The sequence below is a fragment of the Schistocerca nitens genome, chromosome 5 (genome assembly GCF_023898315.1).
Source record: "Schistocerca nitens isolate TAMUIC-IGC-003100 chromosome 5, iqSchNite1.1, whole genome shotgun sequence".
Lineage (NCBI taxonomy): Eukaryota > Metazoa > Arthropoda > Insecta > Orthoptera > Acrididae > Schistocerca > Schistocerca nitens.
This window is the reverse complement of record NC_064618.1, coordinates 710,033,174-710,055,843: the sequence shown is the minus strand read 5'-3', so window position 1 is coordinate 710,055,843 and position 22,670 is coordinate 710,033,174. Positions and strand designations below refer to the sequence as shown.

General features: G+C 38.1%; 1 protein-coding gene across 9 annotated transcripts in view; it reads right to left on the bottom strand.

Annotated features, from left to right (window-relative positions):
- Positions 1-22,670, bottom strand: part of LOC126260868 (MAGUK p55 subfamily member 7) — a 266,432-nt gene that overhangs the window by 111,444 nt on the left and 132,318 nt on the right. For 6 of the 9 annotated variants that reach the window (XM_049958291.1, XM_049958294.1, XM_049958296.1 and 3 more), the window contains one exon: positions 19,353-19,483. In XM_049958291.1, coding sequence (XP_049814248.1) covers positions 19,353-19,483 — 131 coding nt within the window. The remainder of the gene's footprint in view (positions 1-19,352; positions 19,484-22,670) is intronic. The other 3 variants (XM_049958292.1, XM_049958295.1, XM_049958297.1) reach the window with 1 other exon arrangement.

Genomic DNA, 22,670 nt, shown 5'->3' with positions numbered 1-22,670 from the left:
ATATTCAGACCATAGGACACATGATGTAGTCAGCTAATAGCAACATCACTTATGTAGCGCAGATTCATGAACAGGAAAAGTTAATGTTTTAAATTAATATTCATAGTGTTGCTACAAGAAAAGCAAAGCTTTCACATATAATATTGGTCTCTAAGGTTAACAAGCTGCAAGAGAAGCTAAGCTTTCACATATAATGTTGATATTTTCTGTGCGTGTTACACTTTAAGATATATCACACAAATGTGCCAGTAAAATTTTTAGCCGATTCCAGTTACTTGTCCTCCAAGTTTTCCACGAATAAATTAGCTACCGCAGAGGAGAGAGAGCTTCTCATAGCACTATACATCAATTTGCTCATAATGATGACATGAATGTCTGATCTGGGCTCGAAATACTTCTAAATGGCTCATCGTCAAACACTCTGTGATTTAAAAAATTTATCGCACATTCTCGCGCATAGTTCAACTTATGTAAAATGAAATTTACTTTGAAAGTAACGCTTTTCAAACCACCATTCGCAATATTTTCCCGCGACCTGTTACAAATAGATTCGTTCAGAGAGCGCCAGATAAGAGGCGCCACCACACTTTGGCAGCTGCTATGACGCAGGAAGCCCGTATGTTCGTACGTGTAAAACATTAAAAGCTCTTACATTATATCACAAAAGAAAAAAGTCATCAGAGGATACTCGAAAAGCATCGGAATTTCGTGAACCATACTAAAATGGCACATTTAAGTGCATACTTAAAGAGCACATTCGATTGTCCAGATTCCCAAAGAAGTAGTCCTCGACCTGACATTAAGCTTTTCAGAGTGGGTTTCGGGACGTAAATTTTCTTGGAGTATGAGTACTGTACTACTCAGTTTTGATTCTTTATTATGACATAATGCCATACGTGCTACAAGATGAAAATGTGCACTTGAAATGCAGCGAGCAGTTGAAATTAGCCAATAGTGTAGAACTAAACACTTTGTTTCAAACACGTTCACTGCCTCAGTGTAAAAGATTAACAAAAATTTATTATGTCAAAAATTTTAAAAAATCGAATTTTCAAAAATATGTTAATTTTGTAGAGTACATCTTTCTGACAAGTTTGATACATAAAACATATATGTTCGAGGAAATGTAAGACACGTTATTTGGTTTTAAGTGTGCCAGAGTGCAGTGCCACCTCTCTTCACACAGCATTCTTCTATTTCACGTCTCTTCACGTCTCTGTATTTGGCTCCGTGGGATTGAAACGTGTATATTTTGTACTGGATGCCATCAAACCGTATTCAGGACAGTGGAAATTAAAATGTCCTGTGGTAACTCTCCTGCTCCTAGTCACCCAGTTTGACATCCTGCCTCGCCCCCCCCCCCCCCCCAAAAAAAAAAAAAAAAAAAAACGCAATTAATACTGGATGGAATTATTTGTGATTGGGAGAACAAGAACTCTTCAGAAAATTTGCACTCTTTATTGCCTGTTAGCTAATAACTTTCTGTTTTGGGTGACATAAAATTAAATATAGGAAACATACAATCAGTAAAGACCAGAGACAAGCAATACGGTACACATTTCTTCAATCCTTAGCTGCTAGCATTGTTTTCTCTCAAATATTGCTACAGCTTTAGATAGCGTGCTTTCCTTTCTACGACAGAATCTATTACCTCATCAAAGTTCGTCAAACGTTTTGCTACATGAAAAATCGAAATATCGTTGTCTAATACTGCGTAAGCTGTTAATACAAATAGTACCCAAGACTGTTGTGGTTTCTCGATCTGATTATGTCTATTTTGTCACTGTCTGCTAAATAAAACAAAATAGGCCTTTCTAACACTGCAGAAATTGTAACACAAACCAAATAAACGAGACTGTTTTGGCACAAATGTTCATTTTTATAACACTTCAGAATATAATTCATGAAAACCAACATAAAATATCTACTGGGCCTACTACAAGCAAAACGCTTATGTTAGAAAACAGTTTCACATTTCATTCCTACATTCCAGCTTCTCGAGCATGAGATCAAAAAGTAGTAGTACGAGATTTTAATATAAATTTGAAATCGTCATATACTTCCCTAATTTGTGTGACGTCCCTGTTTCCTATCCTTCCTCGTTCTAACAAACAATCTTGTCATGACTAATTCTGGAACTATTCCTGCCTTTGTCAAAACTTATTCGCTGGTTAACTTCACTAACCCTGCCACAATCACCGGTTTAGTTATCCCTGATTATTCTCCGGTTAGGCATTGTTATGTTCCTACAAACCATTTTCCGCGCTACTTCCAGAATAGAACTTAAGCGGCTGCTAGACGGGGACTGTACAACTGGCCCTTAATAGTGTAGCATTCTGGCCAAAAATTTTCCTACAAAATTTCATTTTCCTGGATATACCAAGAAGATAATATGTAATCTTTCTTACCTGTTATTTCTATTAGTCATTTATTTCCACTATGGTAGTGTGAATACATGGATTTACCTAGTAATTATAACAACGATGATCATTCGCAAACCCAATTGGTGTTCACTCGTTCGGCTTTACTCCGCTCAGCTTGTGTAGCCCGGTCCCCTTTTGCCTGCAGGAAGTTTATTTCTAGATGCGACGAGGATTCCCCTGACAGAGACATCATGTACACTATGCACGCATTCAAAAATTTTTTTTCTTCCCCCCCCTCCCCCTCATGGGACCAAACTGCTGATGTCATCAGTCCCTAGGCTTACACACTACTTAATCTAACTTACACTAAGGACAACACATACATCCATGCCCGAGGGAGGATTCGAACCTCCGACAGGGGGAGCAGCACGAACCGTGACAAGTCGCCTTAGACCGCAAGACTACCCCGTGCAGCTTATGACTGATTCAGAAATCAATTTACAGAGTGTGTTCAAAAACCAACAGGGATGCGCATCAAAATCATATGAGTAATCGATAGACCACCATGCACTGGATGCTAGGCACTTTGTGAAACTCCGTTTTTTTTCTCCTCAAGAATATGAATTTGCCCCCCCCCCCTCCCCCCTCCCCTGTAGCCCGAAACGGGAGAAGGTACTACTCATATGCCACTCAACTGCGCAACTGCGCATGCGCATGAGCCCGCTCGCAACTGCTAAAATGAATCTAATGTAAACTGTTGTGACATCACGCTCATCAGAGGCAATTTGTTCTTATGAAGCATTGCATGGTCTTCCTAAAGCCTTTGACACATTTTGCTGTTGGCAAACGCTTGTATGAGCATTGTGTTTTGTTGTTGTACACGGCACAGTTCCTTTGCAATTTATGTTTTATTTTCGTTTTTTTTCCCTCGTTCACATTTTATTGTTGCAGTATTATTCTGCAGTAGCGGGATACAGTAATATCCTTTGTTAGAGTATAGATTCTTACCAGTCAAAGTAACAAAAATTTAACTGAAAACTAAACGAAAAATTCCCAGTTTTCTCCCCGATGAAAAAATTCCCGGGTTTTTCCCGGATCTCCAGTTGTTCCGGGTCGTATACACCCTGTATTAATAAGTGTAAAAATTAAAAGAATTTGAGATCAAGATCAATTGTAGTAATGAAAATATCAATAAATTAGCAATGAATATCAAATATGGTTTTCCATTCCACTTCTAGAAAACATTTCATAGCATGAGCTTGGGAATTAGCACAATATGAAATGACACAATCATTCTGAAATCATTCACTGGACACAACAATGATGCTAATGAAGTACAGGGAAATGTAACATGTCATTCTGGCATGTCACTCAGAGAACAGAGGAAACAACAGGTCACCAAATGTAAAACCATTATACTCTTCGCTTTTTAGTAGACCTCAAATATTCATTTTCTAGGTAACTCGAAAGTGAGTGACAGTCAATACACCAAATGTCTGTTGTGAATATGTAATGAGGAAAGATGCCCAAAATTCAAATGATCAAATGGCTGTGGAATTTCGTATTACACTTAACTGACACATGGCATCATTCAATGTACTATGTCCTAAACAAACTACAGAAGGAAAATTGCTGTGAAATGTGCTATGACTGGAATTCACAGAACAGGTCCACATGAATTACGAATTACAAGAACTGCTTTCAAAACAACTGGGCAATGAATATAGTGTGATGTCTGACACCTGGATTTATAGCATAATTTTAAATTCAGTGAAACACTGCACATGACAAACTAATAATCATAAAATAATAAACAAGAACTGAAATCTGATTTTATAATTTCAGAAAAAAATTATCATGCATGTAGATAAAGGTGATCATTAATGTGGCACAGTAACTCACATTTATCTTCGGAAGTGGGACACAAATATTTTTACTGGAACCAGAGATACAGTCTACAATAACCATACAACAAAGTTAGTAAATACTGTTATCAGAATCTCCTGTAACACAGTAATTAAAGCAACAATAAATACACCACACACACACACACACACAAAGGATGCATTGATATATGCAACAAGATATCTAACTAGATTAAATTTGTTCACTCATGTATATCCATATACTAGTTCCGTCAGTGTGGTTTATCTTAAGTCAACTGTAATGTTTACATGATGATTCAGTGATTATACTGGTATAATTTATCAACATCATACATTACCGGCAAGAAACACACCAGGAATGTGGCGGAGACAATACTATTCCTAGAGAGATAAAAATATACATTTCTAAAGTAGAGATAAACTCTATACAAAACAGAAGGTAACGTGCTTGTTAGTCAGCTGTTGACTAGCATTGGCTTCATGTTTTATGCTAGATGGTAGTTATTGTTTCTAATAATTTATTGAAAAATGAGTTGAATTTCATTGGTATCATACATCAGGATAGTTAACAGTTTTTCTTAATAGGAAACAATAACAGCTTAACTGTATATGGAATGTCATTACAATTAATTCTGAAAAATAAACTGACATTTCATTTATGGGAAAAAACTATTCAACTAATAGCAGCATGAAAACATGGTGCATTTCAATATTTATAAACTCCGTGAACTTATCATATGCAAAAACAGTTTAGTTCCAAACATACCTGTGGAAAAGTGTGTAACATCTACAGTTCAATGTCTGCCTTATAAATAACCATTTTACACCTAACAATTCTTGTTATTAAAACCACACAAAAATGGGTTACTTAAGGACTAAGTAAAATGTGATGGATGAACACAAAGGTCAAAATTATAGCATCTGAAATAAAACATTTATCCTCTTAGAAACACAGGGTGTTTCAAAAGAAAGAGTCTATTTTAAGAAATGAAGTGGGACACAAGAACATGTAAAATGGTTGTGGTGCATGGCGGTTCCTAAAATTATCATCTGTGACATACTCACATAAATATTTTGAAATTCACAGAACCATGCAACTACACCGATGGTTCAAGATGCTGTCCAAGTATGTGAATGCAACTCAGCAATTTTCTCTGTAAATGCAAATCTCCTCTAGCAAAACTGGTCTCTTCATTTGTTGGAAGGCTACCACAATGGGATGGAATATTTTTCTCAGTTTTTTAACAGAAGTCATGTAAGTTATGCACATAAATCCACATGCCAAAGTCAATGGAATTTAAGAAGGCCAAAATACAAGTCCTACTTCTGCATATTCAGCAAATTACCATATCACCTATGTAAGTAGTATCACACAGGAATGAAAAAGTGCTACATCATATACAAAACCACATGTTCAAGAGTACTTGTAATGAATCATCTTTGAAAAGGCATGGAAAAAAATTTACCAAAAGTAAGCACATCGGTCTTCAGTTACTCCAATTGGCAAGAAAGAATGCCTTATTACACCAGTTCCCAGATTTTCAATGAGAGATGATGCAACTACATAAACTGCAAAGGATTGTTTTCAGACTTAACACGATATTCCCATAGAGCCAAGCCTTAAAAAGTGCCACTTCTGGGATAAAGGGATACAAGCCCGCCACAGTTGCACAAACATTCCAAAGGAATATTCTCATACGTGAACATCGATTTACTCGAGCCATACACACATGGGGGAAATAGAGGCATCAGGAAGCACATCCAGCCACAAACTACCACTAACATTGCCTCAACCCTTATAACAGTATTCATAGAAGTAATGGGAAAAGGCAAAAAAAGAAGAGGAGGAACAGAGTTGCCACACTAAACATGATCTGGAAATTAGAAGTTTCATTATGGGCAAATCCAGGTTTGGCACTAGAGAACTATGTTCAACAAGTGAGCAGAAACATTGCTCTGCTGTTGTAGCTTCTGGCACAACAGCAGCATAGGAATGATGTCCTTATTGTTAAGACACTGTGGCTGACATACACTAATAAGCCAAAATTTTAAAAGCACTGCTCATTACAAGACTGAATACCGCCTTGCGGTACAGGGGGCCACGTGGCATGGTAAAGAAATTATATTAACAGAGCACAGAATCGTGGGGACTCATTCTAGTGATGATATTGGCTGCAAATGAGGAAATCCACTGACATACTTAACAAAGGGCAGATTGTTATGGCCCGGTGCCTGGGCAGAAGCATCTCAGATGCAGTAAATTTGGTCACCTGTTTGCATGCCATTGTCGCAAGCATCTGTGGAAAGATTCAGTGACAATACTGGCACCAAAATGGAAGATAACATACAGAAAGCCAAAATACTGAATTCAGTCTTCTGAAAATTGTGATACTCTGAAACAGAATATGGATATATGTAGAATTTAGTTATTATATTAAGTACTTATACAGAAAACAGATTACAACAAATCATACATGTGCATTGTAGGTTGACCTTATTGGTGAATGAATGGAAGAGGTTAAATAAAATACTCTGCATTGAAATTGTAAATTACGAAAATGCTTTAAGTACTTTCCAAAGCTTTTGAAAAAGTTGAAAGAGCCTGTTTCATTATCATCATTGAGCAGATTTTCCTCAAGGTTCTTTCTGTGGATATAGGTTTCTAGTTCTTCATAAACCAACATCTGGTATCCTTTGAGTATCTTAAGGTTGCTTTGTAAGCTGCCAGATGGATGTCCAGTATTTTTTATGTGGGAGGCTACTGCACAATTGCGTGGTGTTGTATCAGAAGGCACTGATGTGTTCTTTGAATTTGTTGTGGAAGTTGCAGCTAGTTTGATCTACAAACTGAGCTGGACATTTACTGCATATAATTTTATATATACAGGTGACAAAAATTTATCTTGGCATCTTTTTATGTTATGAAGTGGTCTGTAGCAAATTTTATTTTTTGTCTGGAATTAAATTCTTATTTTATGTCACTTGAAGATACTGGCATATTACTGAGAAAGGGGATGCATGTTATGTATTTTCTGCTTCTAGAGGGTCACTTTGTTCATTTCCATTTTTTACTTTTTTAGCTACATTGTCTATTAGTATGAGTTTATACCCATTAGCTGCAGCTATTTGTTTTATGATTCTCATTTCATTCTGTAGGTTCTCACCACTCAGTAGGATTTTTAAGCTCTACAGATCACTGAAGGTGTGTTGCTAACTTTTGGACGTTGGGGTGGTGGGATGAAGCACATATGTTTGTGTCTGTGGTGGTTGGTTTCCTGTAATTTGTAAGACTTATTTGTCATCTTACTTGCAGATGATTAAATTAAGGAAGTTAATGGTATTATTTATTTCCTGCTCACAAGTGAATTTAATGTTCTTGTGAATTTTGTTGAAGGTTTGGAGGATGTCTTGGACATAATTTCTTATCCCTTCCAATGGTTAGAAATGTATCATCTACATATCTTCTGTAGAACTGAACTTTTTGAATACGTGTTGACTTTTTTTATTTTTTTGTGCTGTAGGTGGTTGAGGAATATTTCAGCTATAGTTACTGCTGTGCTGGCAACCACAGTTATATTTCAATACCAGTCATAAAAGGTTAATAAAATTTGTGATTTTTGCAGGCGAGAGCTACTTGAATTTTATTAGGTTCTTTTTAATAACAGCTACAACATCATGAGGGGGGATGTTAGTAGACACGTTTGATACATTTAGAGAGATAATTTGGCATTTGTTAGTATTGAGTATGTCTTTTAGATCATGGGCAAATGAAAGGCTATTTTTTATTAAGTTACTTTCAAACACAAATTTATCCTGTACGATATTATTGAGTTTCTGTAGAAATTTACACCTTGGGTACTTTATGGAGTTTGAGATTGGTCTTGTGGAGCCATTTTTGTGAGCTATTTCGGAGGTAATTCGGAGAAGGGCCGTAAGTTCAGTTTGGAATTTGTTGGTAGGATCTTCGTGTAACTGTATGATATTATTTTCTTCAAAAAACTTCAAGGGGTTTTGGATGTGTGCATTTTCAAGTATAATAACCGCTTGGTTCCCCTTGTCTGCCTTTGTGACAAGTGCTTTATGGTCTTTCAGTTTATGAGCCGTTATTTATACGGTTTGATGCCAACTACATGTTTGGATAGCTTATCTTTATGTCTGTTCAGGACACAGATGTACTCTTTGTTAACAATGTCACCGATTTTGTACCAGACATAGTTGGAGGTAAAGCTTGGTATTTTATTTGCTAGTGCTACATGATTATGGTAGAGTTGTGTAATTAGCAAGTCTTTCTTTCCCTTGAGTGATTTTATTTCGGTATCTGGCCTTATTTTCTCAGCTTACTTGAAAATTATGTTGCCAGCTCACTAGTTATTTTGGATTTTCATTTTAATGTATTTTGGGATAATTCTGTATCTCTTGTATTCTTTGTTACAATCAGTACTAGGGGGTGGTTTTCATAAGTTTGGCCTACATTCTCTCATAATTACAAACATCTTTCATTGCCTTGCCTGGCATCCAAATGAATGTTTCATCTACAAATGACAGCATCATGAGGGTTGAGACTGTTGATAAATACAACAGGTACTAGGAAAGTTTTGTAATACAGCTTTACTTATTTAATTTTTTTTAAGTAATTTCCGCCACACTGAATACACATCTCCATTATCCGAAACCAATTCCTAAACCAGTTCTCCTAAGTTTCTGCAGTAGAGGGTAAGGCACACTCATTGTCCCAAGCCCTCAGGATCTCCGCAACACTTGAAAACTGCACTCCTTTCAGGTTCATTTTCACATACGGGAACAGTGCAAAGTCACATGGAGCAAGGTCTGGACTGCAAGGAGGGTACTCATGAAGTTTCAGTACTGTACCCCACAAATATTCTGGTGCACGCTTTGGCGTGGTGAGCTGGAGCGTTGTTGTGATGGAGGAACCAAGTGTCCATTATTGACTTTGGTTGCAAGTTCTTCAAAGATTGGATGATTTTGGGCAGGCACTGCTCTATGTACTCAGTGACCACTTAGTTGTGACTGTCTTCCATGTGTCCAAAACAACAGGCTCCATTAATTCCACTTGATTTGGGGAGAAAAAGCTATCATTTTCTTCTTTACTAATTGGAATTTTCTGACAGCTACAGATGTGTTGTCATCTTCAAAGACTCAAACTTTGTTTTGAGTCTTAGTCGGCATCTCATAATAGTACAGTCAAGTCTCACCACCTGTCATGATGTTATTCATATACTGAGACTGTCCCTTAGAAAATTTCTTTAACATCTCCTGGCACAAAGTCACATGTTGCATCATTTGCTCTTCCATTAGTCTATGCGGCACCCAGAGACAACAAAGTTTCTTTACTTGCAAATTATCATGTACATTTGAACAAATTGCTGGTGCATTTAGACCTAAGGTATCTTCTATCTGCTTATAGGTCACTCGCCTGTCTTCGTCCAGCATTTTCCTCACAGCATCAATGTTTTCCTCTGTAACTGATGATCGTGGCCTTCCAGTCCGCTCAGCATCCTCCAGATCAAAATTTCCTCTTTGGAATTCTCTGTACCACTTGAACATAGTTGTGCAATGCAGACACACATCATCGAGAGCAAGAGTCATTTCTTCAAAGCACTGGTCTATGTTCAAACCACATGCAAAGTTGTACCACAAAACTTCCGTATCTCACTTCGTGACCATAATACTATATCAGTGCAAGTATGTAGGATTCACAGAACGCAACAGCAATCAGCCTCCTACAAGTTATTGTTGTGTTGTATTGCAAAACCTTCCTAGTACCCTTTATATAAATAAAATTGTTTTCTGCATCAGTCAGATTTATTTTGCCACTACGTGTTTCAAAGCTCCACGCCATCATCTTCAGGAGGAGAATTGTTTAGTTACACAGCTGGTGTTAGGGAAAGCATAGATGCCTTCTTGCAGCAGCAGGCCAAGTGCAAGGCAGGTTATGTAACATCTTTTGCTGGTTTATCACCAGCTAAAGATGGAACATAACCTGCCTAACACTTGATTTACTGCCGTGGAAAAGCTTCCATGCTTTTCACTAACAAAAGCTATGTAACTAAACAATTCTCCAACTGAAGGGAACACAGTGGCAAAATAAATAAGTGACTGAGGCAGAAAACTGTTCATCTATGCAGAAGTTGGAATGATTTTTCCAATTATTTTCTGTTACACTAACCATATAAATAAATAAACAAGCAAGACTTAAGAGTATTAATTATCCTGCCCGGTTTCCTTCATAAACCCTTTCAACGAGAATAGTGAGTGACTGAAAAGTACATTATAAGAAAAGCTTCTTCAGAGATGAATATGGCTACATATCTTTACCGCTGATGACAGTATGTTGTTTTAGCTGTTATATCTCTCGAGTAATTACCATGTATTTAGAACAGTAGGTTAGAACATTTTGTGCCCTGTGGGTGAATTTAAGTTAGTAAATGCAACTACCAAAACAAGAACAACATTGAATTATTTATAGACCCAACCTGTTCAGCTCATGCTGTAATCCCAGACAGGAGCCGGAAAGGGTGCAAATGTTTGTGATGGACACAGGGAATTTGAATTGGGGAAAGTAGTGCTACTGATCTAAATAATGTGTTGCAACAACTGTTCCCCTTCCCCACAAACTTCAAAGAATCTTCTGTCATATCTGCCTCTGCCTCTGCCTCTTCCCACTCACAATCTCTCAAGCATGAGCAATGTCTACTGAACAGTTCTCCTTACAAAAGGTTGCTAGATGGATGTCTATAGATCTTAAGACCTTACAGCTACACCATGTGTTATATTTCTGAGCATAGCTCACCAAGTAGACCATTTGTTAGCATATACATTCTCGAATATGCTAAAGGAATCCTGACATATGTATTTCAGTGCCAGAATATGGAGATGTCAGCACTGATGATGAAATTTCACTAACTCTTCATTCAGTTTTTCAAGAGTCAAACTCAAGGACTCTTCCAGAGGACCTCATGTGAATAGAAATACCACATCAAAACTCATAAGTATATCTGAAGGATTTAGCCTCAAAGATTCCATTCTCCACTTCAAAAACATTTATTTTGATGATAACTGGTTTCATTCAGTTTTTGACCATCATCAGACCTCATATCACAATGGTAGGTGGTGATGGTGAATAGAGCAGGTTACAACACCTGGTCAATTCACCAACTCCGACTACCAGCATTTTGTGGATCTAAGGATGGTCAAAACTGACCGAAACTAGTTACAATCAAACTAAATGTTTTTGTGGTCAAGACCGTTCTTGTCCGTTTTTAAAGTACTTTTTACCAGTCTGCTGTTCTCCACAAGAAATGTGCTCAAAATTGCTCAAAGATTTCAATCATCAAATAAAATTCACCAGATTGGTGATATGGTATTCATACTTGCCAACAAATGGGCTAAGAACAGATGTTACATACTCTGCCAGGTTTTAGGTGTGTGCATTCAAATTACTAACTATAGGGTGAAAGGCTACCCCTTTCTTATGAAGCTTCGGCAGACCACACAACCTAGGTGGAGCGGCAGCACCAGGATGAAGTTTCTCACACAAATCTTCTGACAATGTGCTCGTCTTCAAAAGTGAAACAATCTTGGACTTAATCCTTCCCATGTGGTCGCTACATAATCTTCTGTAAGAGGGTCCTTGAGCAGTAAACCCATTTTAAAGATGTAATTATCTTGTGCCAAAACAGCTGTGGCATTCCTCTTGTCAGTTGGTAAAATACTAGTTAAATCAAGCAGTTAATAATTTAGGGGAACCTGCCTACGACCTGGCAAAGTACTTAACATCTGCTTTTAGCCCTATGTTGCCAAGGGTGAACACCATAGCTTCAACTAAATGGGTTTTATTCAGTGTCTGAAATCTTTGAGGCTGGATCCTGCAGATTTAATTGTGAGTTTTGATGTGTTATTTCTATTCACACTAGTCTCTTTGGAAGAGTTCTTGTGTATGACTAATGAAAAATTGGATGAGGAGTTAGTGAAGCTTTGTAGTCACATGTGTTGTGTTGGTCAGTGGGCTCAGTAACTGGGTGGTCCAGCTACTTCTTGGCCACAGTTTGTCAGTGACCATTCATGCGGACAGACAGCTTGTTGGTTGTCATGCTCATAGAACACAGCACAGTGGTTGTGGCTTAGCTTGTAGATCACATGGCTGATTTCACAAGTAGCACTGCCTTTCATGGGATAAATGATGCTTGTGACAGGACTGGAGTAGATGGTAGTGAAAGGATGTATGGGACAGGTCTCCAGTTACCCACACCTTCCAAACTCCCTCCATCAGGCCACAAAGGAATGTTCCCCTCATGACTTAGTAATAATGGAGCAAATGATTCACGTTCTCTGATAGGGTTTCAACTACCTCTTGTCCTGCCCTGAAATGAGGAATGTCCTACATACTACCCTTCCCAGCCCTCCAACAGTGATATTCAGCTGCCCAATGAATCTACACAATATGCTCAGCCATCCCTACACAATCCCTGTTCCCAATCCTTGCCTCATGGCTCACATCCCTGTAATAGCCCTACACAGAAGACCTGTTCCATATATCTGCCCACCATCACCTACTACAGTAGGCTCACAAGTATCATATATCCCATCAAAGGCAGAACTGTCTGTGAAACAAGTCATGTGATCTACAGGCAAAGTTGCAACCACTGTGCTGTGTTCTTGGTGGGCATGATGACCAAAAATCTGCCTGTCCATATGAATGGCATCAACAAACTGTGGCCAACAAACAACTGGACCACCCAGTTGCTGAGCAAGCTGCCCCAACACAACATTCTTCATTTGAATGGCTGCTTCACAGCTTGTGCCATTTGGATCCTTCTTACCAACACCAGCTTTTCTCAATTGTGCACGTGGGAAATCTCGTTGCAATATATCCCATGCTCTCTTAACCCACCTCATCTCAATCTTCGTCAGTCATTGTCCTTCACCCACCACTAACCAGTCTTATATTCCACAAGTGCACCCACAGTCTTTTTACCTTTCTCCTTTTCTGCTTCCCCACCTCCTCCCCACCACCCTCCATCTAACCTCTTGACTGAACCTGGCTCCTTATTCTCTTGCAACCTCATCCCTGTATGCTCCCACAAGCAGCACTTTACTGCCCCCACCTGTACCCCACTTTCCCTTTTCCTTCCCGCCCAGCCTTCTTATTACCCCCACCATCCAGACTGCTTCTCCCATCATGTGCAGCTGCTCGCATGCTGGTCTCGGAAGCCCGAGACAATGGTCATATGTGCGAGCTGCATTTGTGTGAATGTTTGTGTATGTATGTTGCCTAATTCAGAAGAATGACTTCTGGCTGAAGGCTTACTTGTTTAGCAGTCTTTTTGTTGTGGCTGTCTGAAGATTAAGTAAACAACATACGTGCAGCTCACATACACACCTGACCACTGTGTCTCTGGCTGCTGAGACCAGACTGCAAGCAACTTTGCATGATGAGAGAAGCAATCTCAGTGATGGAGGCAAGGAGGAGGTTGGGCCAGGGAAGGGGAGGGAGAGCAGGTTACAAGTGGGGGACAGTAAAGTGCTTTTTGTGGGAGCATACAGGGACAAGGTGGAGAGTGGAAGGGCAGCTAGATGCAGTGACGTGGTTAGATGGAGGATGGGGTGGGGGTGGAAAAGGAGAAAAGTAAACAGACTGTGGGTGTGCTTGTGGAATAGAAGGCTGTACAGTGGGAACAGGGAAGGGGTAGGTGGGCGAAGAAAAATGACTAACAAAGATTGAGGCCAGGAGGGTTATGGGAGCATACGATAAATTGTGGGGAGAGTTCCCAACTGCATAATTCAGAAAAACTAATGATGGTAGGACAGACCCCAATGGCACAAGCTGTGAAGTAGTCATTACAATGAAGCAACTGGGTGATCCACTTGTTTGTTGGCCACAGTTTATCAGTGGCCATTCATTCGGATAGACAGCTCATTGGTTCTCATACCCACACAGAACAAAACTGCAACCACTGTGCTTCACGCTTCATTCTAAGTGGGTATGACAACCAATAAGTTGTCAGTCTGCACGAATGGCCACCGGCAAACTGTTGCGAAGAAACAGCTGGACCACCCACCTGCTGAGCACACCGCCCATCACAATGTTCTTCATTTTAATGACTGCTTCACAGCCTGTGCCATCAGGAGCCCTACCACCAACACTAACTTTTCTGCATTGTGCAGGTGGAAACCCTCCCTGTGGTTTATCATTTGTTCCTCTAACCCTCCTGGCCTCAACCTTTGTTAGTCATTGTCCTTCACCCACCAACACCTTTCATGTTCCCACTCCAGCACTACACAGCCTTCTATTCCAATAGCACAGCCACAATCTGTTTACTTTCCTCCTTTACCGCCCTCACCCTACCCTCCGTCTAACCTCCTGACTGCACCTAGCTGCCCCACCCCTCTCCACATTGTCCCTGTATGCTCCCACAAACAGCATTTTACCATCCCCCACCCATAAACTGATCTCCCTCCCCCTCCCTGCCCCAGCCTCCTCCTTACCCCCCATCACATACATTGCTTCTCCAATCACACGCAGCCGCTCGCAGTCTGGCTTCGGAAGCCAGAGACAGGGGTCATGCATGTGTGAGCTGCATTTGTGCGAATGTGTGGATGTATGTTGTCTATTTCTGAAAATGACCTTCTGGCCGAAAGCTTACATGTTCAGTAGTTTTTTTGGTGTGCCTGCCTGTGACTAAACATCTCCGCTATATGGTGGGTAGCAATCTTTTTCATAATATTGTTTTTATTCCTCCCTGGATTTTCCACTGTTTGAAGAGAGGATAAGTCATTTAAGTACAATAAGAATAAAAACTTTTTAGAACCACTGGTTTAGAGGTACATACAGAAAATGTGATAAGGATCAGATGTAACAAAGTAGCTTGGTGTCCTAGATTCATGCTAAAAACGATTAAACTGAGCTATGACACTGATGGCTTAAAATAGCCTGCACGACAGAAATAAAAAAATACATGAATGTTTTGTGTAGAGAAACATATAGAAGCATGTGCCTGTGAGCTTAAATTAAATAAAGGCACATTTATAATTGTAACTGTATATAGGTCCCCATCAGGAAATTTTCATCTATTTCTGAAAAATTTGGACTCCTTGTTGTGCTATCTGTCAGACAGGGGGAAGCAAATTATTATTTGTGGGGACTTCAATGTAGATTCTCTGAAAGAGGGTAATAGGAAAAATGACCTTGAAGTATTACTCGGTTCTTTCAATTTGACACCCGTTATTGATTTTCCTACTCGGGTGGTAAAGGATAGCAGCTCACTGATAGATAACTTCTTTATAGACCAAGATAAGTTTAACCAGATAAATGCTCAGCCTGTTGAGAATGGTCTTTCTGATCATGGTGCACAGCTAGTTACAATATATGACATAGCTCCATTCAGCAATACTAAACAGTCCTCCAAAGTAGTACGTCCAGTCAACGATTTAACAATTGCAAATTTCAGGGAAAGCCTACAGCAGTTAGACTGGGATGAGGTGTACCGTGAACCTGATGCCAATTTAAAATATAATTTATTTCATGACATTTTTGTAAATGCATTTGAAAACTGCTTCCCCAAGAAAATAGTTAAATATACTCGTAAGAAACCTTGTAACAAACCATGGCTTACTAAGGGTATAAAAATATCTTGTAACCGGAAAAGGGAAATGTATCTGACAGCAAGAAAGAGTAGTGACCCAGAAACTATCAAAAATTATAAAAACTACTGTGTTATATTAAGAAAAGTTATTAAAAAATCCAGGAGTATGTGCATCATGTCTGAAATCAGCAACTCTGATAATAAAATTAAAACAATTTGGAATATTATTAAAAGAGAAACAGGTCAACCAAGAGCAGAGGAAGACAGTATTACCATCAAATTGAATGAAAACTTTACGAACAAAAAGTCAGAAGTTGAAAATATTTTTAGGGGATCCAGGTGTTCATTAGAAGATGCTAGGCTGTTAATGGAAGAGGCCATACCTATGCAATTCGATACAATTGAAATCTCACCCACTTCTCCCTTTGAAATTAGGAAAATAATAAACTTGCTTAAAAGCAAAAACTCACATGGAATTGATGGCATTTCCAGCAAAATACTAAAAGCTTGTTCTCAACAGATAAGTAAGATTCTCAGCCACCTGTGTAATAGCTCTCTGGAACAGGGCATTTTCCCTGATAGACTGAAATATGCTATTGTTATACCTTTGCATAAAAAGGGGGATAGATCTGATGTCAACAATTACCGTCCAATCTCCCTTCCAACAGCTTTATCCAAAATTTTTGAGAAAGTAATGTATTCAAGAGTAGCTTCACATATCTGTAAAAATGAAGTACTAACAAAATGTCAGTTTGGTTTCCAGAAAGGTTTTTCAACAGAAAATGCCATATATGCTTTCACCAGTCAAATTTTGAATGATCTGAATAACCGAACACCACCCATTGGGATTTTTTGTGATCTCTCAAAGGCTTTTGATTGTGTAAATCATGAAATTCTGCTAGACAAGCTCAAGTATTGTGGCATGAGTGGGACAGTGCACAAATGGTTTAATTCGTACCTAAATGGAAGAGTGCAGAAAGTTGAAATAAGTAGTTCTCGTAACATGCAAAGATCAGCACATTCCTCAAACTGGGGAACTATCAAGAATAGGGTTCCACAAGGGTCAGTCTTGGGTCCTTTGTTGTTCTTATTATATATTAATGACTTGCCATTCTATATTCATGAAGAGGCAAAGTTAGTTCTATTTGCTGATGATACAAGTATAGTAATCACACCTGACAAACAAGAATTAACTGATGAAATTGTCAATACTGTCTTTCAGAAAATTACTAAGTGGTTCCTTGTAAACGGACTCCCACTGAATTTTGATAAGACACAGTACATACAGTTCCGTACAGTGAATGGTATGATGCCATTAATAAATATAGACCTTAATCAGAAGCATATAGCTAAGGTAGAATATTGCAAATTTTTAGGTGTGTCCATTGATGAGAGATTAAATTGGAAGAAACACATTGATGATCTGCTGAAACGTTTGAGTTCAGCTACTTATGAAATAAGGGTCATTGCAAATTTTGGTGATAAACATCTTAGTAAATTAGCTTACTACGCCTATTTTCACTCATTGCTTTCATATGGCATCATATTTTGGGGTAATTCATCACTGAGGAATAAAGTATTTATTGCACAAAAGTGTGTAATCAGAATAATAGCTGGAGTCCACCCAAGATCATCTTGCAGACATTTATTTAAGGATCTAGGGATATTCACAGTAGCTTCTCAGTATATATACTCTCTTATGAAATTTGTTATTAACAACCAAACCCAATTCAAAAGTAATAGCAGTGTGCATAACTACAATACTAGGAGAAAGGATGATCTTCACTATTCAAGATTAAATCTAACTTTGGCACAGAAAGGGGTGAATTATACTGGCACTAAAGTCTTCGGTCACTTACCAAATAGTATCAAAAGTCTGACAGATAACCAACAAGTATTTAAGAAGAAATTAAAAGAATTTCTGAATGACAACTCCTTCTACTCCATAGAGGAATTTTTAGATATAAATTAAGAAAATAAAAAAAAAAATTAAAAAAAATAAAAAAATAAAAAAAATAAAGAAAAACAAAAAACACAATAAAATAAAGTTGTTATATTAACTTAAGTATGTTGTTAAATTAACCTAATTATGTCATGTATTGGAAAATTCGACTCGTTCCACATCATTACGAAATATCGTATTCATGATCCATGGAACTAGTATTAATCTAATCTAATCTAATCTAAGTATTATTCACCAAATTCTTCATTTCCTGATTATATGCACCTCAATATTTTCATCTCATCATTTTCGCATTTTTCACCTTATCTGAAAGTAAAAGGGAAGAGTAACAGCTTCATGGAAGGCAGAAAGACAGTGTCCCAACAATGACGAGGTCATTAAAGGCAGACACCTTTGTAGACAAAAACCATTGCAGATAAATCAGCATGGCTATAACAATAGAGGAGTGCAAATGGGTCAACAGGAGTTAAGTGCACATAAATAGAATTTCATGCTTCTCTTGCTTCTGTCTGTCTTTCAATCTGATAAGCCCTAACATCATTACTGGGATTCATACTCTAATTTCAATAGTAATTTCTTGTAATTACCATCACTAATCTACTACTTCACCCTCCATCCAATCAAAGTAAAAATTTCACTCACGCTTCTGAACAGCAAAAAAGTTTCTTATTACATAACTATCTCTCTGACACTATATTCTAAAGAATATTTTTCATTACTTTGTTCAATATTTTCTTTTGTTCAATCTGTATCATTCCAAATACGAAAGAAAGATGAAAATTTTTACTGGTTTCAAAGTTTAATTCTGTGTTCATTTCACTATTTTTTAATATATTTCTCCTTTTCTTTTAGTTCATTAACTTTTACTCGCTATATCAGAATTAAATATGCTACTCTTATGCTGTACACTACTACACTGAACATGATCTCGAACAAAAGCCAAACTGCCAGAGGAGCAAACGAAACAGTAAATCATTGCAGGTATGGCAATAGGACAACAACACTGAAAAATATAGGCATTTTATTGTTAGGGATACACAATAAACTGGGATGATGTTGACAACTAACATAAAAAAATTCAGACACCTTACATATCAGAAATTTCATCATTTATAAGTGTGAGAAGTTCACACTTTGTCTTGTTTGTCTTTACATCAACCACTAACCTTGTTTTATTATCTTATCAGTCACTTGATCCAGTAGTGAAAATAAAATAAATCATTTTATGTTAATAATGTAAAAAAAAACTAAGATTCTCGTGTCTTTCATATTATGTCAGTTGTGTTACTACAAAGGGAAAAGGCAAGCTAAATAAGCAAATTTTTCAGAAAATGCACCAAAAATAACAATGTCATAGGAAAATAATTATTACTGTTAGTAATTTAATATTTTATTGTCATTCAAAGGAAAGAAAGTAGGAATTACAATACCAATAAATTCCAAAAGTTCTTTCGACAAACAAATGGCAGTAACATGTTAGCTTGAATCAACATTAAATATAAAACCACAACATAAGCAAAAAAAATGCAATACATACTTATTATCTTACTTTCATCACCAGACTTTTCTTTCTGTGTTCTCTCATGAATTATTCGTCGTTCTTGTAAGGCACGACTTGGAATTAAACCTGCTCTCATATTTCTGTCTCCCTCTCTCCGTGCTTGCCACCTACAGCAAAAAATGGGAGAAAATTTTGTGAACAGCTGTGGCCTCAAACTGAATAAGTGTCATATGATACTGATACAATTACTGGAGGTAATGGATATTATGATTTAATGGACTGCCCGTGACAAGTTCAGTATAGTTAAGAGCACAAGCTATGTTTGTGTTAGTATGGAGAAGTAAATTAGCCATGTCCCTTTCAAAGGAGGTGATTAAGTGATTTAGGGGAGCTAAAAGGAAAAGCCTGTGACATTATGACATACATGAAGACCATTCAAGAATTTTCACATACACAAATTCTTAGTTGCAGTCATCAGCATAGTCTCATTGACTTTATTTATTATCAATTCTGTAGAGTGCAAGGTTACAGGCTTATGGCTGTGAAATTTAACAAATGCAGCTTATATGATGATTTACACAACTACTGGAAGGACAGGTGTTATAACATCATTAACATATGCCAATAAAACATAACATCAATACCATAATTTAATGCAACTGAAAATCAACAAGAAGAGGAAGGTGTATCATTGCATAAGAAACTAAATTTATAAGAGGGCTGTTCAAAAATTCCAGAACTTTGTCCACAACATTTTTCTACGCTTACCTGTTACTTATTCCGCATGGTCTCCTTTGAAATATTCTCCTCCACAACTGATAAACCACTCTCAATGCCATTTACACTTTCTGAAGCAGTCTTGGTAAGCCTCTTGCTGGATCGCACATAGCGCCACCTGTGAATTTTCTTTTATCTTGTCTATCGTTGCAAACCTTCGTCTTTTCAATAGTGTTTTCAACTTTGGAAATAAGAAAAGGTCCGCAGGGACCAGGTGTTGAGATTACAGAGGATGAGGCAGCACAGTGATTTCGTTTTTTGTGCAATAGTCAAGCACCAACAAGGATGAATGTGCAGATGTGTTATCATGATGCAAGAGCCATGAATTGTGTTGCCACATTTTCTCACTGGCATCGCAAAACATCCCGATAGTGCCACTGATTAACAGTGGGCTCTGTGGCATGAATTCGTGATGAACTAATCCTTCACAGTCATAGAACACTATCAACATGGCTTTGACATTTGACCTGACCTAACATCCTTTTTTTGTCTTGGAGAACCTTTCTCGACCCATTGTGAAGACTGAACCTTGGTCTCAACATCATGACCATAGACCCACATCCCATCAACAGTTATGATTCTCTAAGGGAACATCTCGTTCACATCTACGCGATCCAAAAGCTCTTCACATATTGCGAGGTGAAGGTCTTTCTGGTCTTGACTCATGAGCTGTGGGACGAACTCGGCAGCAACACGACGCATTCCAAGATGCTGTCAGGATTTCATGACATGATCCAACTGAAACGTTACATTCTTCTGCAATCTCTCAGACAGTCAGTCTTCAACTGACATGTACAATTTTGTCAATGTTCCTGACATGAACGTCATTGTTAGACATTGAAGGGTATCATGAACAAGGGTCAACTTTAACTTCTGTCCAGCCATTTTTCAACTTTGTGAACCATTCGTATCACCGAGTATGGCTTAAGCACTCATCACTGTAGGCTTTCTGCAGCATTTGGTGCGTTTCTGTAAAGGTTTTCTTGACTTTCTCATAAAATTTAATGCAGATGCATTGCTCCTCTAATTCTGCCATCTCGAAATTTGCAAACTGTGCGACACATGTTACGCAATACAGCACTGAAGAATAACTAACAGATGTACAATGATGAAACTTCCAGCAGTCACACGTTAAACACACGTGTCTGCAGTGATGCCAACCGCATTTTGCACCAACACACCACACGCATGAAATTACGAATGTTCCAGAATTTGTTGAACAGACTTCATATTTGAACTGTTAGAGAAAGCAGGAAAGTTATAATCAGTGAACAGAGAGAAAATACAAATCCTCAGATAATGAATCTGACAGTTTCTCGATTGATTATTCATTTTATAGCAATAACAAGCAGTTGTCATCCTGGAAGTTGAGTTGAATACCACACTGCTTTACTACATATCTAGATCCATATCTGTACTCTGCAAATCACCATAAGGTGCATAGCAGAGGGCATGTCTCATTCTACCAGTTATTCGGGTTTCTTCACGTTCCATTCACGTATGGAGCATGGGAAGAACGATTGTCTGAATGTCTCTCTCTCTCTCTCTCTCTCTCTCTCTGTGTGTGTGTGTGTGTGTGTGTGTGTGTGTGTGTGTGTGTGTGTGTGTGCAGTAATTAATCTAATCCCCCCCCAAATCACCCCTTGTGAGAGATACATAGGGTGTTGTAGTATATTCTGAATCATCATTTAAAGCTGGCTCTTGAAACTTTGCTAACAGACTTTCTCGGGATAGTTTACATCTATCTTCAAAGAGCCTTCCAGTTCAGTTCCTACAGTATCTCTGTGACACTCTCCCACAGATCAAACAAACCTCTGACCATTTGTGCTGTCCTTCTCTGTATATGTTCAGTATCTCCTATTTGGTACAGGTCCCACGTACTTGAGTAATATTCTAGAACTGGTCTCACAAGTGATTTGTAAGCAATCTTCTTTTCAGCCTGATTGCACTTCCTCAATATTCCACCAACCTGCTTTACCCATGACTGAGCTTATTTGATCATTCCAGTTCATATCACTACAATGTGTTACACACAGATATTTGTATGAGTTGGGTGATTGCAACAATGACTCATTGATATTATAGTCATTGGATACTATGTTTTATTTTTTCACGGCTGAAATCTTATCAAGACCTGACTGAATATTTCTTCAGCTTCTTTCAGACAGTACTTCATTATAGATAACCACATCATATGCAGAAAATCTGAGGTTACTATTAACATTCTCTGCAAGGGCATCATATAAAACATGAACAGCAAGGGTCCCAACACACTTCCCCAGGGCACACCTGAAGTTACTTCTACATCTGACGATGATTCTCCGTCCAATGCTGTGTCCTCCCTACCAAAAAGTTCTTATTCCAATCACAAATTTTGCTTCATACCCCATATAACAGTACTTTTGACACTAAAGATAGTCAAATGCTTTTCGGAAATAAAGAAATACTGCGTCTACCTGACTGCCTTGATCCAAAGTTTTCAGTACATCATGTCAGAAAAGTGCAAGTTGGGTTTCACATGATTGATGTTTTCAGAATCCATGCTGGTTGGCACTGAGGAGGTCATTCTGTTCAAGA